The sequence below is a fragment of the Chionomys nivalis genome, chromosome 26 (assembly GCF_950005125.1).
Source record: "Chionomys nivalis chromosome 26, mChiNiv1.1, whole genome shotgun sequence".
NCBI classification, from domain to species: Eukaryota; Metazoa; Chordata; class Mammalia; order Rodentia; family Cricetidae; genus Chionomys; species Chionomys nivalis.
This window is the reverse complement of record NC_080111.1, coordinates 34,478,578-34,493,707: the sequence shown is the minus strand read 5'-3', so window position 1 is coordinate 34,493,707 and position 15,130 is coordinate 34,478,578. Positions and strand designations below refer to the sequence as shown.

The 15,130-nt window shown below is 40.5% G+C and overlaps 1 protein-coding gene across 1 annotated transcript; it reads left to right on the top strand.

Moving 5' to 3' along the window:
• The first annotated feature begins 14,417 nt into the window (after positions 1–14,417).
• On the top strand, positions 14,418–14,805 carry LOC130866997 (D-dopachrome decarboxylase-like). Its single transcript, XM_057758711.1, is given in 1 exon segment — positions 14,418–14,805. A coding segment is annotated over 1 exon segment (357 nt). The 3' UTR covers positions 14,775–14,805.
• Positions 14,806–15,130: the final 325 nt, after the last annotated feature.

The window sequence follows — 15,130 nt, the reverse complement described above, 5'->3', positions numbered from 1 at the left end:
TCTTATGACACTGAACATTCTGGTTCAGACAAAGGCCAGAGATCCTTCTGCGAAGGACTGGAAAGAGTTCATTTTAACTAGTCCTGAGTACTGCCTGTCTCAAGGCTTTTGAATTACTCTACAAAATTGAATTCTTTAAGCTTCATTTTATGCATATGGATGTTTGCTCACCTGTGTCTGTGTGCAGCAGTTTCTGAGGCCAGAAGAGTTACAGAAGTTCAAGCAACCTCTGTCTTTTCAAATCACCCATTGCTTTTAATTGCTAAACTATCTCTCAAGCCACATTTTTATTAAAAAAATATTTTTATACACTTTAAGTAAAATATATTCCATAACTTTGTCCCTTCCCTGTTCTTCCTCCATCCCTTTCCAAAATTTCTCTATCAATTTGTTCCTTGTTAAGTATGAGTGAATAGTTTGTGAAAATAAGTGAGTTAAATCTGCTGGGTCTGTTGGCTGTGTGTTACAGTTTCAGTACTGGACATACTGTTTTGAATACACAAATATGAAAATCATCCATGAATTTGGCTAATTCATCCACTCGCAGTAGAATGTTAGTCTTTATTGAGCAATATGAATCTGAAATTTAAGTGACCTAAACTGCATTTGACATAAAACATTAGTAAGAATAGGAAACTTGGAGTGGTAAATACCTAAGCCAACACTTCCTGGTGCCATGGCCTTGAAGTTCTACAGCTACAGGGAGGAGCATGGACACTGTCCTCCACCAATCACAGTATCCCTATGTCCCAATGGTCTTCAAACATACATACCCCATTGACCATTCTCTACTTGAATGACTTTGAAATTATAAAATCCCCCCCCACACACACAATTTTAAGTATCATGGCCATATGCCCCGGGCTACTATGACTGACTTAGCTGACTTCAACTTCATTTAGTGAGTCATTAAAATTTTGGAACAGCTAAGATGATTGGTTATACTTAAGTATATCCAAAATCACTTATCTCTGTGTGCTTGCATTTCACCATTTGTAAAATAAGGACATCACACTGCCCCATCCCTTGATGAATTATAGCACATTCAAAGATAAAGGAAAGCAATATTGCTCAGACTTGAAAGTCAAAGGACTTTATGTCAAGAGGGCAGCATTAGATGGGAGTCTTCTTCTGTTACTGAGGGTAGGACCCATCCTGTTTCCTGGATACCATAACCAGTAGGCTTAGCAACTTATCTTTATTAAGTCAATTAAAAGAACAAACTTACACTGGATGTTGGTGGTGCATATCTTTGATCCTAACACTTGGGCAGCATAGACAGGTGGATCTCTGTAAATCCAAAGCCACTCTGGTCTAGAAAGCTAGTTCCAGAACATCCAAGGCTAAAAAATAATCCCTGTCATGAATACCTTTAAAAAATTACAAATTGGTTGTCTGTAATGAATCCACCTACAATTCAGGTACACTGGGAATAAGGTGGGCAAATCTCTCTGATCTTGTAGCAAATGCAAGTCTATATAGTGAGTTCCAGGCCAGCCACAGATTCATGGTGAGACTATTCTTTAACACAAAAGGAAACAATAGAAATACAAAAGAGTGAATTATTAATGAAAAATTATAAACATGACATTCGTTTCAGTTTGACTTATTTAGAACAGTGATGAAGGTAAGAAAATTAATGCATCCTTGCAGCCCTAAAAGGTGAAGATACCTGGTAAGAGATAAACACAATTAACTTCTTTAACTAAACCAAATAATGAAAGTCTTCCCATCTTTTAAACCCTCATCCACTCCTGCAAGGTGGTCAGATAAATAGTAAATGGGAGCAAATGTCAGAGAGACATTCTCATCTGGAGGAGTCAGTCTTTTCCCGCAGTGAAACTCCCAGGGAAATTAGAACTTCATGGTGTCTACTCTTTCGCTATTTGTTGGCCAAATGGAGATATATAAATGTCTCCTAGAATATCCTTATTCCTGCCAGGCAGGCTGGTACCAGGGATTGACAAGATGGAGAGTGGGAGTTTTTAATTCCCAGTGGGGCCCTCAAAGTGGGGACTGAAGGATATGGTCACTGACCGCTACATAAGGTGCCAAAAAAGTAAAGAGTGGAAGAACTAGAGGGGGAAGACCCAGCACAGCTGAGTGGAGGAAGAGAACAATTCATGCCAGCTTGTCCGCAGGTGCACCCTAAACAGTGCTCTCTGGTGAAGGGGAAGCCCAGCTAATCACCTTGTTTGTAGGGCATGTTCCCCTTAGTCTAATATTTACTTATAAATCTTGCAGGTGTGCTCCCCGCCTCCTCTTTGATTTCCTGTGCTTTGCTGGAACTCTGGCTTTGTAAGCTCCCCCCTTTCCCCTTATTTAAGCTGAATATTTTATAGTAAAGCTAGTTTGATTAATTCTATAGAACACCCACCAACAGTTTGGCACTGATTGTGAGGCTTTTTGGCTCTCTGGTTGCTGCCCGACCTGCTGGAGTTGGCGACCTCTCTCGATGAGGCCTTCCCCCCTCCTTGCTGGAGGCCTCTCCCCTCCAAACAGATTGCACCCTCTCAGTGCAGCTCCCTCCCCTGCCAGTCTTCTGATCCACTCTGCCTGACTACAATGGCAGAAGAAGCAGCAGCGAGGCTGCTCACAGTGCCCTTATTCCCAGGGTCACTGAGTGCCCCCAGCAACTCTTGATCTTTCAGCAAGTCAGCAAATGGAGCTCAGGAAGCAGGACTTGGGCCCTGCCAGACCCTACTGCAGGCTGTACTCACCCACCTAGCCACCACCACAGGCCCTGGCCTGCTAGACCCCCCCCCCCCCCCCCCGCCTTGCTAGCCCGCCTAAGCTTTCGCAGTTCACACCTGGCTTGCTTCCCCTCCCATACAGACACCAGCACCCACAGAGCACCTAGTGAATCATTTCAATAGTAAAGGCCTAAAGAAAGAATTTTCCATTACATGGCAACAAGCTAAGGACATTATAAAGAGATGTCCTACTTGTTCTTTCTATAATCAAACACCGTTGCCTGCAGGGAGTAACCCAAAGGGTACTAAAAGTAATGAAATCTGGCAGATGGATGTGTTCCATTTTATGGAATTTGGTAAATTAAAATATGTACACCACACCATAGACACATATTCAGGTTTTCAATGGGCTACTGCCCTGAGCTCAGAAAAGGCTAATTCAGTAATCACACATCTATTGGAAGTTATGGCCATCATGGGTATACCTGCACAAATAAAGACAGACAATGGTCCAGCATATGTATCTAAGAAAATGAAACGCTTTTTTGCTTATTATAATATAAAACACATTACAGGTATACCAAGTAATCCTACAGGTCAGGCAGTGATAGAAAGATCAAATCGTACTATAAAGGACATGCTGAACAAACAGAAAGGGACCGAAAATACCCCCAGAAATAGATTACATAATGCTTTATTAACCTTGAATTTTCTTAACGCTAATGAAAAAGGAACGACAGCGGCAGAAAGACATTGGATAATGGAAAAGTCTGCTGAACTAAATCAACCGATTTATTTCAAAGATGTGCTGACCTCTCAATGGAAGCCAGGAGATGTGCTATGTTGGGGAATGGGTTTTGCTCTTGTTTCCACAGGAGAAGAAAAATTGTGGATACCATCAAAATTAATAAAGGTTCGATTTGAAGAGGAGAAACCTCTTGGAAAGTAGAAATGACAGCTCATCCAGAGTGATGATATTCATACAGGTGGTAAGAAAAACATATAGTACGAGGGCAGGGTCCTCTTCTTATCTCTGCAGGAAAACACTCATCTTCAAAAAATTCAAGCGACCCTGGATGTTTGAATACTGACAGATGGAAACTATTTACAACCCAATAAGAATCGGCAAGAAAAATCAAACAGGTCCCGTAAGTAAAATTATTCTACTCTTATCTTTAAATATGTATTAATGTGCATTTATTTATTTATTTATTTATTTTTATTTTTTTTATTCTTTTTTAATTAAAATTTCCAACTGCTCCCCGTTTCCCATTTCCCTCCCCCTCCTCCCACATATTGCCCCCTCCCCCCACTCCCCTTCCCCATCCCCACTCCTCTTCTCCTCCCCCCAGTCCATTCCCACTCCCTCTCGATACTGAAGAGCAGTCCAAATTCCCTGCCCTACAGGAAGACCAAGGTCCTCCCACTTCCATCCAGGCCCAGGAAGGTGAGCATCCAAACAGGCTAAGCTCCCGCAAAGCCAGTTCATGTATTAGGATCGAAACCTAGTGCCATTGTCCTTGGCTTCTCATCAGCCTTCATTGTCCGCCATGTTCAGAGAGTCCAGTTTCAACCCATGCTTATTCAGTCCCAGTCCAGCTGGCCTTGGAGAGCTCCCAATAGATCAGTTCCACTGTCACAGTGGGTGGGTGCACGCCTCGTGGTCCTGATTTCCTTGCTCATGTTCTGCCTCCTTCTGCTCCTCATTTGGACCTTAAGAGCTCAGACCGTTGCTCCAATTTGGGTCTCTGTCTCTCTCTCGATCTATCGCCAGATGAAAGTTCCTGTGCCATTCTCCTTGGCCTCTCGTCAGCTCTCATTGTCCGACACATTCAGAGAGTCCGATTTTATCCCATGTTTTTTCAGTAGCAGTCCAGCTGGCCTTGGTGAGCTCCCAATAGATCGGCCCCACTGTCTCAGTGGTTGGGTGCACCCCTCATGGTCCTGACTTCCTTGTTCATGTTCTCTCTCCTTCTGCTCCTCATTATAACCTTGGGAGCTCAGTCCGGTGCTCCAGTGTGGGTCTCTGGCTCTATCTCCATCCATCGCTAGATGAAGGTTCTATGGCGATATGCAAGATATTCATCAGTATGATTATAGGATAGGTTCATTTCAGGTTCCCTATCCTCAGGTGCCCCAATGAACTAACTGGGGACATTGCCCTGGGCATCTGGTAGCCATTCCAAGTTCAAGTCTCTTGCCAACCCTTAGGTGGCTCCCTTACCTAAGGTATGAGTTTCCCTGCTCCCCTATCCAACCTTCCTTTATCCCCAATCACCCCGATTCCCCCAGTTCCCCTCATCCTCGCCTTCACACTTTTCTCTCCCCATCACCCCTCATCCCCATCCCACCCCACCCCCAAGATTCCAATTTTTTGCCCATCAGTCATGTCTATTTCCCATAGCTGGGAGGATATCTATATGTTTTTCCTTGGGTTTACCCTCTTGTTTAGCTTCTTTAGGATCACAAATTATAGACTCAGTGGCCCCTATCCATGGCTAGAAACCAATTATGAGTGAGTACATCCCATGTTCTTCTTTTTGGGTCTGGGTTACCTCACTCAGGATCGTATTTTCTATTTCCATCCATTTGCATGCAAAATTCGAGAAGTCATTGTTTTTTACCGCAGAGTAGTACTCTAATGTGTATATATTCCACACTTTCTTCATCCATTCTTCCATTGAAGGGCATCTAGGTTGCTTCCAGGTTCTGGCTATTACAAATAATGCTGCTATGAACATAGTTGGACAAATGCTTTTGTCATATGATAGGGCATCTCTTGGGTATATTCCCAAGAGTGGTATTGCTGGGTCCAGGGGTAGGTTGATCCCAATTTTTCTGAGAAACCGCCACACTGATTTCCAAAGTGGTTGCACAAGTTTGCAGTCCCACCAGCAATGGATGAGGGTACCCCTTTCTCCACAACCTCTCCAGCAAAGGCTATCCTTGGTGTTTTTGATTTTAGTCATTCTGACAGGTGTAAGATGATATCTCAAAGTTGTTTTGATTTGCATTTCTCTGATCGCTAAGGAGGTTGAGCATGACCTTAAGTATCTTTTGGCCATTTTAACTTCTTCTGTTGAGAATTCTCTGTTCAGTTCAGTGCCCCATTTTTTAATTGGGTTAATTATCCTTTTAAAGTCTAGTTTCTTGAGTTCTTTATATATTTTGGAGATCAGACCTTTGTCTGTTGCGGGGTTGGTGAAGATCTTCTCCCAGTCAGTAGGCTGCCTTTTTGTCTTAATGACAGTGTCCTTTGCTTTACAGAAGCTTCTCAGTTTCAGGAGGTCCCATTTATTCAATGTTGCCCTTAATGTCTGTGCTGCTGGGGTTATACATAGGAAGCAATCTCCAGTGCCCATATGTTGTAGGGTACTTCCCATTTTCTCTTCTATCAGGTTCAGTGTGTTCAGATTGATATTGAGGTCTTTGATCCATTTGGACTTGAGTTTTGTGCATGGTGATAGATATGGGTCTATTTTCATTCTTCTACAGGTTGACATCCAATTGTGCCAGCACCATTTGTTGAAGATGCTTTCTTTCTTCCATTGTATACTTTTAGCTCCTTTATCGAAAATGTTGTTCATAGGTTTGTGGGTTAAAATCCGGGTCTTCTATACGATCCCATTGGTCGACTTCTCTGTTTTTATGCCAGTACCACGCTGTTTTCATTACTGTAGCTCTGTAATAGAGTTTGAAGTCAGGGATGGTAATGCCTCCAGAAGTTCCTTTATTGTATAAGATTGTTTTGGCTATCCTGGGTTTTTTGTTTCTCCATATAAAGTTGATTATTGTCCTTTCAAGATCTGTGAAGAATTTTGATGGGATTTTAATGGGGATTGCATTGAATCTATAAATTGCCCTTGGTAGAATTGCCATTTTTACTATGTTGATTCTTCCAATCCAAGAGCAAGGGAGATCCTTCCATTTTCTGGTATCCTCTTCAATTTCTTTCTTCAATGCCTTAAAGTTTTTGTCAAATAGATCTTTCACTTCCTTGGTTAGAGTTACCCCAAGATATTTTATGCTGTTTTTGGCTATCGTGAAAGGTGATGATTCTCTTATTTCTCTCTCTGCTTCCATATCCTTTGTGTATAAGAGGGCGACTGATTTTTTGGAGTTGATCTTGTATCCTGCCACATTACTAAAGGCGTTTATTAGCTGTAGGAGTTCTTTGGAGGAGTTTTTGGGGTCGCTCATGTACACTATCATATCATCTGCAAATAATGCAAGTTTAACTTCTTCCTTTCCAATTTGAATCCCCTTTATCCCCTTATGTTGTCTTATTGCTATTGCTAAAACTTCGAGAACTATATTGAAGAGGTATGGAGAGAGTGGACAGCCTTGGCGTGTTCCTGATTTTAGTGGGATGGCTTTAAGTTTCTCTCCATTTAATTTGATATTAGCTGTCGGCTTGCTGTACATAGCTTTAATTATATTTAGGTATGACCCTTGTATCCCTAATCTCTCCAAGACTTTTATCATAAAGGGATGTTGAATTTTGTCAAATGCTTTTTCAGCATCTAATGAAACGATCATATGGTTTTTTTCTTTCAGTTTATTTATATGATGGATTACATTGGTAGATTTGTGTATGTTAAACCAGCCCTGCATCTCTGGTATGAAGCCTACTTGATCATAATGGATAATTTTTCTAATGTGTTCTTGGATTCGGTTTGCCAGAATTTTGTTGAGGATTTTTGCGTCGATGTTCATGAGTGAGATTGGCCTGTAATTCTCTTTCTTGGTTGGGTCTTTGTGTGGATTTGGTATCAGAGTTACTGTAGTTTCATAAAAGGAATTTGGCAATGACTCTTCTGTTTCTATATTGTGAAATACATTAAGGAGAATAGGTATTAGGGATAGAAGAAGGAGAAGAGGCACAGCTCAAAGGTCCAGAAAACATTTTTAACAAAATTATGGAAGAAAACTTCCCCAACATAAAGAAAGATATTCCTTTGAATATTCAAGAAGCATACAGAACACCAAACAGGCTGGATCAAAAAAAAAGTCCCCTCGCCATATAATAATCAAAACACAAAATATACGGATTAAAGAAAGAATATTAAGAGCTGCAAAGGAAAAAGGCCAAGTAACTTATAAAGGTAAACCGATCAGACTTACACCTGACTTGTCTATGGAAACCATGAAAGCCAGAAGGTCCTGGATAGAGGTACTACAGAAACTAAGAGACCATGGATGCAAACCCAAACTACTATACCCAGCCAAGCTATCGTTCACTATCAATGGAGAAAACAAGACATTCCAGGATAAGAACAAATTTAAACAATACGTTGCCACAAATCCAGCCCTACAGAAAGTAATAGAAGGAAAATCACAACCCAAGGAATCCAACATTGCCAACACTGCCTACAATAACCCAGGCATCTAGCGACCCTTCAACAGCACAACTCAAAGAAGGGAGACACAGAAACTCTTCTACCAAAAGCAGTAAGAATAACCGGAGTTAACAACCACTGGTCATTAATATCACTTAATATTAATGGTCTCAATTCACCAATAAAAAGGCACAGGCTAAGAGATTGGATACGAAAACAGGATCCAACAGTCTGCTGTTTGCAAGAAACTCATCTCAACCACAAAGACAGGCATCTACTCAGAGTAAAGGGTTGGGAAAAGGTTTTTCAAGCAAATGGTCCTAAGAAAAAAGCAGGTGTGGCCATACTAATTTCTAACAAAACTGACTTCAAACTAAAATCAATCAGAAGAGATCGAGAGGGACACTTTATACTCATAACAGGAACGATTCAGCAGGATGAAGTCTCAATCCTGAATATCTATGCCCCTAATATAAAAGCACCCACTTATGTAAAAGAATTATTGCTAAAACTCAAGGCAGACATCAAATCACACACACTAGTAGTAGGAGACTTCAACACACCTCTCTCACCAATGGACAGGTCAATCAGACGAAAACTAATAGAGAATTAAGAGAATTGTTGGAGGTAATGAATCAAATGGACTTAACAGACATCTATAGAATATTCCACCCAAATAGGAAAGAATACACCTTCTTCTCTGCAGCTCATGGAACCTTCTCGAAAATTGACCACATACTTGGAAACAAAGGAAACCTCCACAAATACAAAAAAAATCAGTGTCCACCTGTGTCTTATCAGATCACCACGGATTAAAGTTAGAAGCAACCAACAATGCTACCCCCAGAAAGCTGACAAACTCATGGAAACCGAACAGTCAACTACTGAACCACACCTGGGTCAAGGAATAAATTAAGAAAGAAATTAAAGTCTTCCTTGAATTTAATGAAAACAAAGAGACAACATACTCAAACCTATGGGACACGATGAAAGCAGTGCTAAGAGGAAAGTTCATAGCACTAAGTGCCCACTTAAAGAAAACGGAGAAAGCATACATTGGGGACTTAACAGCACACCTGAGAGCTCTAGAAAAAAAAGAAGCAGACGCGCCCAGGAGGAGTAGAAGACTGGAAATAATCAAACTGAGGGCAGAAATCAACAAAATAGAAACACAGAAAACAGTCCAAAGAATCAATGAAACAAAAAGTTGGTTCTCGGAGAAAATCAACAAGATTGACAAACCCCTATCCAAACTAATTAAACCACAGAGAGAGAACACACAAATAAATAAGATCAGAAATGAAAAGGGGGACATAACCACAGACACAGAGGAAATTCAGAGAATCATTAGATCTTACTACAAAAGCCTGTATGCCACAAAACTGGAAAATGCAAAAGAAATGGACACTTTTTTAGATAAGTACCATATACCAAACCTAAACCAAGACCAGGTGAATGATCTAAATAGACCTGTTAGTCGCGAAGAATTAGAAACAGTTATCAAAAATCTCCCTTCCAAAAAAAGCCCAGGACCAGATGGTTTCAATGCAGAATTCTACCAGAACTTCCAAGAAGAGCTGATACCTATACTTCTTAATGTATTTCACAATATAGAAACAGAAGAGTCATTGCCAAATTCCTTTTATGAAGCTACAGTTACCCTGATACCGAAACCACAAAAAGACCCAACCAAGAAAGAGAATTACAGGCCTATCTCACTCATGAACATCGACGCAAAAATTCTCAATAAAATACTGGCAAACCGAATCCAAGAACACATTAGAAAAGTTATCCATTATGATCAAGTAGGCTTCATTCCAGAGATGCAGGGCTGGTTCAACATACGCAAATCTATCAATGTAATCAACCATATAAATAAACTGAAAGAAAAAAACCATATGATCATTTCATTAGATGCTGAAAAAGCATTCGACAAAATTCAACACTCCCTTATGATAAAGGTTTTGGAGAGATTAGGGATACAAGGGTCATACCTAAATATAATAAAAGCTATTTACAGCAAGCCGACAGCTAACATTAAATTAAATGGAGAAAAACTCAAAGCCATCCCACTAAAGTCAGGAACACGACAAGGATGTCCACTCTCTCCATACCTCTTCAATATAGTGCTTGAAGTTCTAGCAATAGCAATAAGACAACATAATGGGATCAAGGGGATCCATATTGGAAAGGACGAAGTTAAGCTTTCATTATTTGCAGATGATATGATAGTATACATAAGCGACCCCAAAAACTCTACCAAAGAACTACAGCTGATAAACACCTTTGGTAATGTGGCAGGTTACAAAATCAACTCCAAAAAGTCAGTTGCCTTCCTATACACTAAGGATAAGGAAGCAGAGAGGGAAATCAGAGAAGCATCACCTTTCACGATAGCTACAAATAGCATAAAATACCTTGGGGTAACTCTGACCAAGGAAGTGAAAGATCTATTTGACAAGAACTTTAAGTCTTTGAAGAAAGAAATTGAAGAGGACACCAGAAAATGGAAGGACCTCCCTTGCTCTTGGATTGGGAGGATCAACATAGTAAAAATGGCAATTCTACCAAAAGCAATCTATAGATTCAACTCAATCCCCATCAAAATCCCATCAAAATTCTTCACAGATCTGGAGAAGACAATAATCAACTTTATATGGAGAAACAAAAAACCCAGGATAGCCAAAACAATCTTATACAATAAAGGAACTTCTGGAGGCATTACCATCCCTGACTTCAAACTCTATTACAGAGCTACAGTACTGAAAACGGCTTGGTACTGGCATAGAAACAGAGAAGTCGATCAATGGAATAGAATAGAAGAGCCTGACTTTAGCCCACAAACCTATGAACACCTGATTTTCAATAAAGGAGCTAAAAGTATACAATGGAAAAAAGAGAGCATCTTCAACAAATTGTGCTGGCAAAACTGGAAGTCAATCTGTAGAAGAATGAAAATAGATCCATATCTATCACCATGCACAAAACTCAAGTCCAAATGGATTAAAGACCTCAATATCAGTCCAAACACACTGAACCTGATAGAAGAGAAAGTGGGAAGTACTCTACAACACATGGGCACAGGAGAACACTTCCTACGTATAACCCAGAGCACAAACACTAAGGACATCATTGAATAAATGGGACCTCCTGAGACTGAGAAGCTTCTGTAAAGCAAAGGACACTGTCACTAAGACAGAAAGGCAACCCACTGACTGGGAGAAGATCTTCACCAACCCCGCAACTGACAAAGGTCTGATATCCAAAATATACAAAGAACTCAAGAAATTAGACCGTAAAAGGTTAATCAATCCAATTATAAAATGGGGCACTGAGCTGAACAGAGACTTTTCAACAGAAGAAGTTCAAATGGCCAAAAGACACTTAAGATCGTGCTCAACTTCCTTAGCAATCAGGGAAATGCAAATCAAGACAACATTAAGATACCATCTTACACCGGTCAGAATGGCTAAAATCAAAAACACCAATGATAGCCTCTGCTGGAGAGGTTGTGGAGAAAGGGGCACTCTCATCCATTGCTGGTGGGAATGCAAACTTGTGCAACCACTTTGGAAAGCAGTGTGGCGGTTTCTCAGGAAAGTCGGGTTCAACCTACCTCTCGACCCAGCAATACCACTATTGTGAATATACCCAAGAGATGCCCAAACATACAACAAAAGTATATTCTCAACTATGTTCATAGCAGCATTGTTTGTAATAGCCAGAACCTGGAAACAACCTAGATGTCCTTCAATGGAAGAATGGATGAAGAAAGTATGGAATATATACATATTAGAGTACTACTCAGCAGTAAAAAACAATGACTTCTTGAATTTTGCATTCAAATGGATGGAAATAGAAAACACTATCCTGAGTGAGGTAAGCCAGACCCAAAAAGAGGAACATGGGATGTACTCACTCATATTTGGTTTCTAGCCATAAATAAAGGACATTGAGACTATAATTCGTGATTCTAGAGAAGCTAAATAAGAAGGTGAACCCAAAGAAAAACATATAAGCATCCCCCTGAATATTAACCTTCATCAGGTGATGAAAGAAGACAGAGACAGAGACCAACATTGGAGCACTGGACTGAAGTCTCACGAACCAAAGGAGGAGCAGAAGGAGAGTGAGCACGAGCAAGGAACTCAGGACTGCGAGGGGTGCACCCACACACTGAGGCAATGGGGATGTTCTATCGGGAACTCACCAAGGCCAGCTGGCCGGGGTCTGAAAAAGCATGGGACAAAACCGGTCTCGCTGAACATAATGGACAATGAGGACTACTGAGAACTGAAGAACAATGGCAATGGGTTCTTGATCCTATTGCACGTAATGGCTTTGTGGGAGCCCAGGTAGTTTGGATGCTCACCTTAATAGACCCGGATGGAGGTGGGTGGTCCTTGGACCGCCCACTGGGCAGAGAAACCTGCTTGCTCTTTGGGCTGAGGAGGAAGGAAGACTTGATTGGGGGAGGGGGAGGGAATGGGAGGTGGTGGCGGGGAAGAGGCAGAAATCTTTAATAATTAAATAAATTAATTAATAAAAAAAATAAAACCTACAAGAAAGAATAGCAACCCTAAAGAGGTATTTTAAAGCATTAAAAATACACCTTATATGTGAAGATGGATACAGAAAAAAAAAAAAAGATGTGTTGATGTAAAAGTTGGTTTTAAAAGAAAAACACATTTGACATACTTGTTTTTGCCGGAGGTTAATTTTGGAGGATGAGAAAAACTTGTTTGTTAGAGTGGAAAAATATACTTGTTTTGATGTCTAAAAAAAAAAAAAAAAAAAAAAAAAAAAAAAAAAACAAAAGAATGATTAATCTGTGTAATAAACTGATTACTACAGTCATTACAAAAAAAATCCATTAGAGAAACTCAGGAAAACACAAACGAAAAATTGGAAGACATTAACAAACCTCTCAAAGAAACCCAAGAAAGCAAGAAAAAAAAAAAAAAACAATGAAACAGGTGAAGCAAACAACTTAAGACTTGAAGACTGGGGCGGGCAGTGGTGGCGCAGATGCCTGTAATCCCAGCACTTGGCAGGCAGAGGGAGGTGGATCTCTGTGAGTCCAAGTCCAGCCTGGTCTATGAGAGCTAGTTCCAGGACAGTCTGCACAGCTACAGAGAAACCCTGTCTTGAAAAACCAAAAAAAAAAAAAAATACTTGAAGACTGAAATAGAGGCAATGAAGAAAATACAAATGAAGGGAATTCTATATATGGAACATCTGGATTAACAAATGGGAGCTAAAGTGGGAAGTGTAACTAATAGAATACAAAAGATAGAAGAGAGAATCTCAGGTGCTGAAGATACTGTAGAGGAAAGAGATTCATTGGTCAAAGAAAACAATAACTCCAATAAATTCCTTACACAAAACATTCTGGAAATCTGGGACACCATGAAAAAATCCAAACCTAAAAATAATAGGAATCAAAGAAAGAGAAGAACAAAAAAATATATTCAACAAAAAAAAATCATAGAACAAAAATTTCCAACCCAAAAGAAGGAAATACCTATGAATGTACAAGAATCTTAGAGAACACCAGATAGACTGGACAAAAGAAAGTCCCCCCAATATATAATGATCAAAATGCAAAACATAGAGACTGAAGAAAGAATATTAAGAGATGCAAAGTATAATGATCAAGTACAATATAAAGGAAGACCTATCAGAATAACACTAGAATTCTTCATGGAATCTATGAAAGCAAGAAGGCCCTGGAGAGATGTGCTGGAGACACTAAGAGACCAGGGACTCTACTATACCAAGCAAAGCTTTCAACCAGACTACTATACCCAGCAAAGCTTTAAACTACCATCAGTGGAGAAAACAGGGTATTCCATGACAAAACCAGATTTAAACAATACTTATCCACACAAATCCAGTCATACAGAAAGTACTAGACGGAGAACTCCAACCCAAGGAAGCTAACTGTAACACACAGGCAACAGATAACCTGACATCTGCAAACCCCAAAAAAGGGAAACACACAAATACTACTACTGAAACATAGCAGGAACTAGCAATCACTAGTCATTTACATCTCTTACTATCAATAGAACTAATTCACCTATAAAATGGAACAAGCTTAGAGAATGGATACAAAAGCAGGATCCATCCTTTTGCTTTATAAAAGAAACAAACCTAAACCTCAAAGACAAACATTGCCTAAGAGTAAAATGTTGGGAAAAGGTTTTCAAATCAAATAGACCTAAGCAACACACAAGTATCCTAAGGTGAACAAAATAGGCTGCAAAGTAAAGTCAATCAGAAAGGAATCCTGAACATCTATGCTCCAAATATAAGAGCACCCACATATGTAAAAGAAACATTACTGGCAGTTGCGGCTTTGCAATCCCTCTCGCCACCCAACATGCCATTCATTGAGTTGGAAACGAACTTGCCAGCTAGCTGCATACCTGCAGGGCTAGAGAAGTGACTGTGTTAGGCCACTGCCGCCATCCTGGACAAACCTGAAGACCGCGTGATTGTGACGTTATGGCCTGGCATGACCTTATTGATGAACGGATCCACAGAGCCCTGCGTCCAGCTTCTGGTCTCTTCCATTGGTGTTGTGGGCATGGCGGAGAAGAACCACAGCCACAGCTCCGGCTTCTTCGAGTTCCTCACCAAGGAGCTGGCACTGGACCAGGACCGGATATGTATCCGCTTCATCCCCTTGGAGGCCTGGCAGATTGAAAAGAAAGGAACTGTCATGACATTTCTATGATTGAAACAAAGAATCCAGGGTGCCTGCTGAGCCTGTCCAGAGCCTTCTAGAGAGGCTTCCTGGCAAACTTGTGGCAGGTAGACACCACTGCCAAATACCTCTTTTGTATATGTGTCTGTGGCTTCACTGTACACTTTGGTTTTTCTTCTCCAGGCTCATGAATAAATATGAGGTCAAATAAACAAAGAGAGTATAACCCACCCCCCCAAAAAAGAAACATTACTAAAGCTTAAAATTCACATCAAATCCCACACATTACTAGTCGGAGACATCACCACCCTACTCTCCCCAATGGACTGGTCAATTAGACAGAAACTTAACAGAGAAATGAGACAACTGACACGTAGTGATGGAGC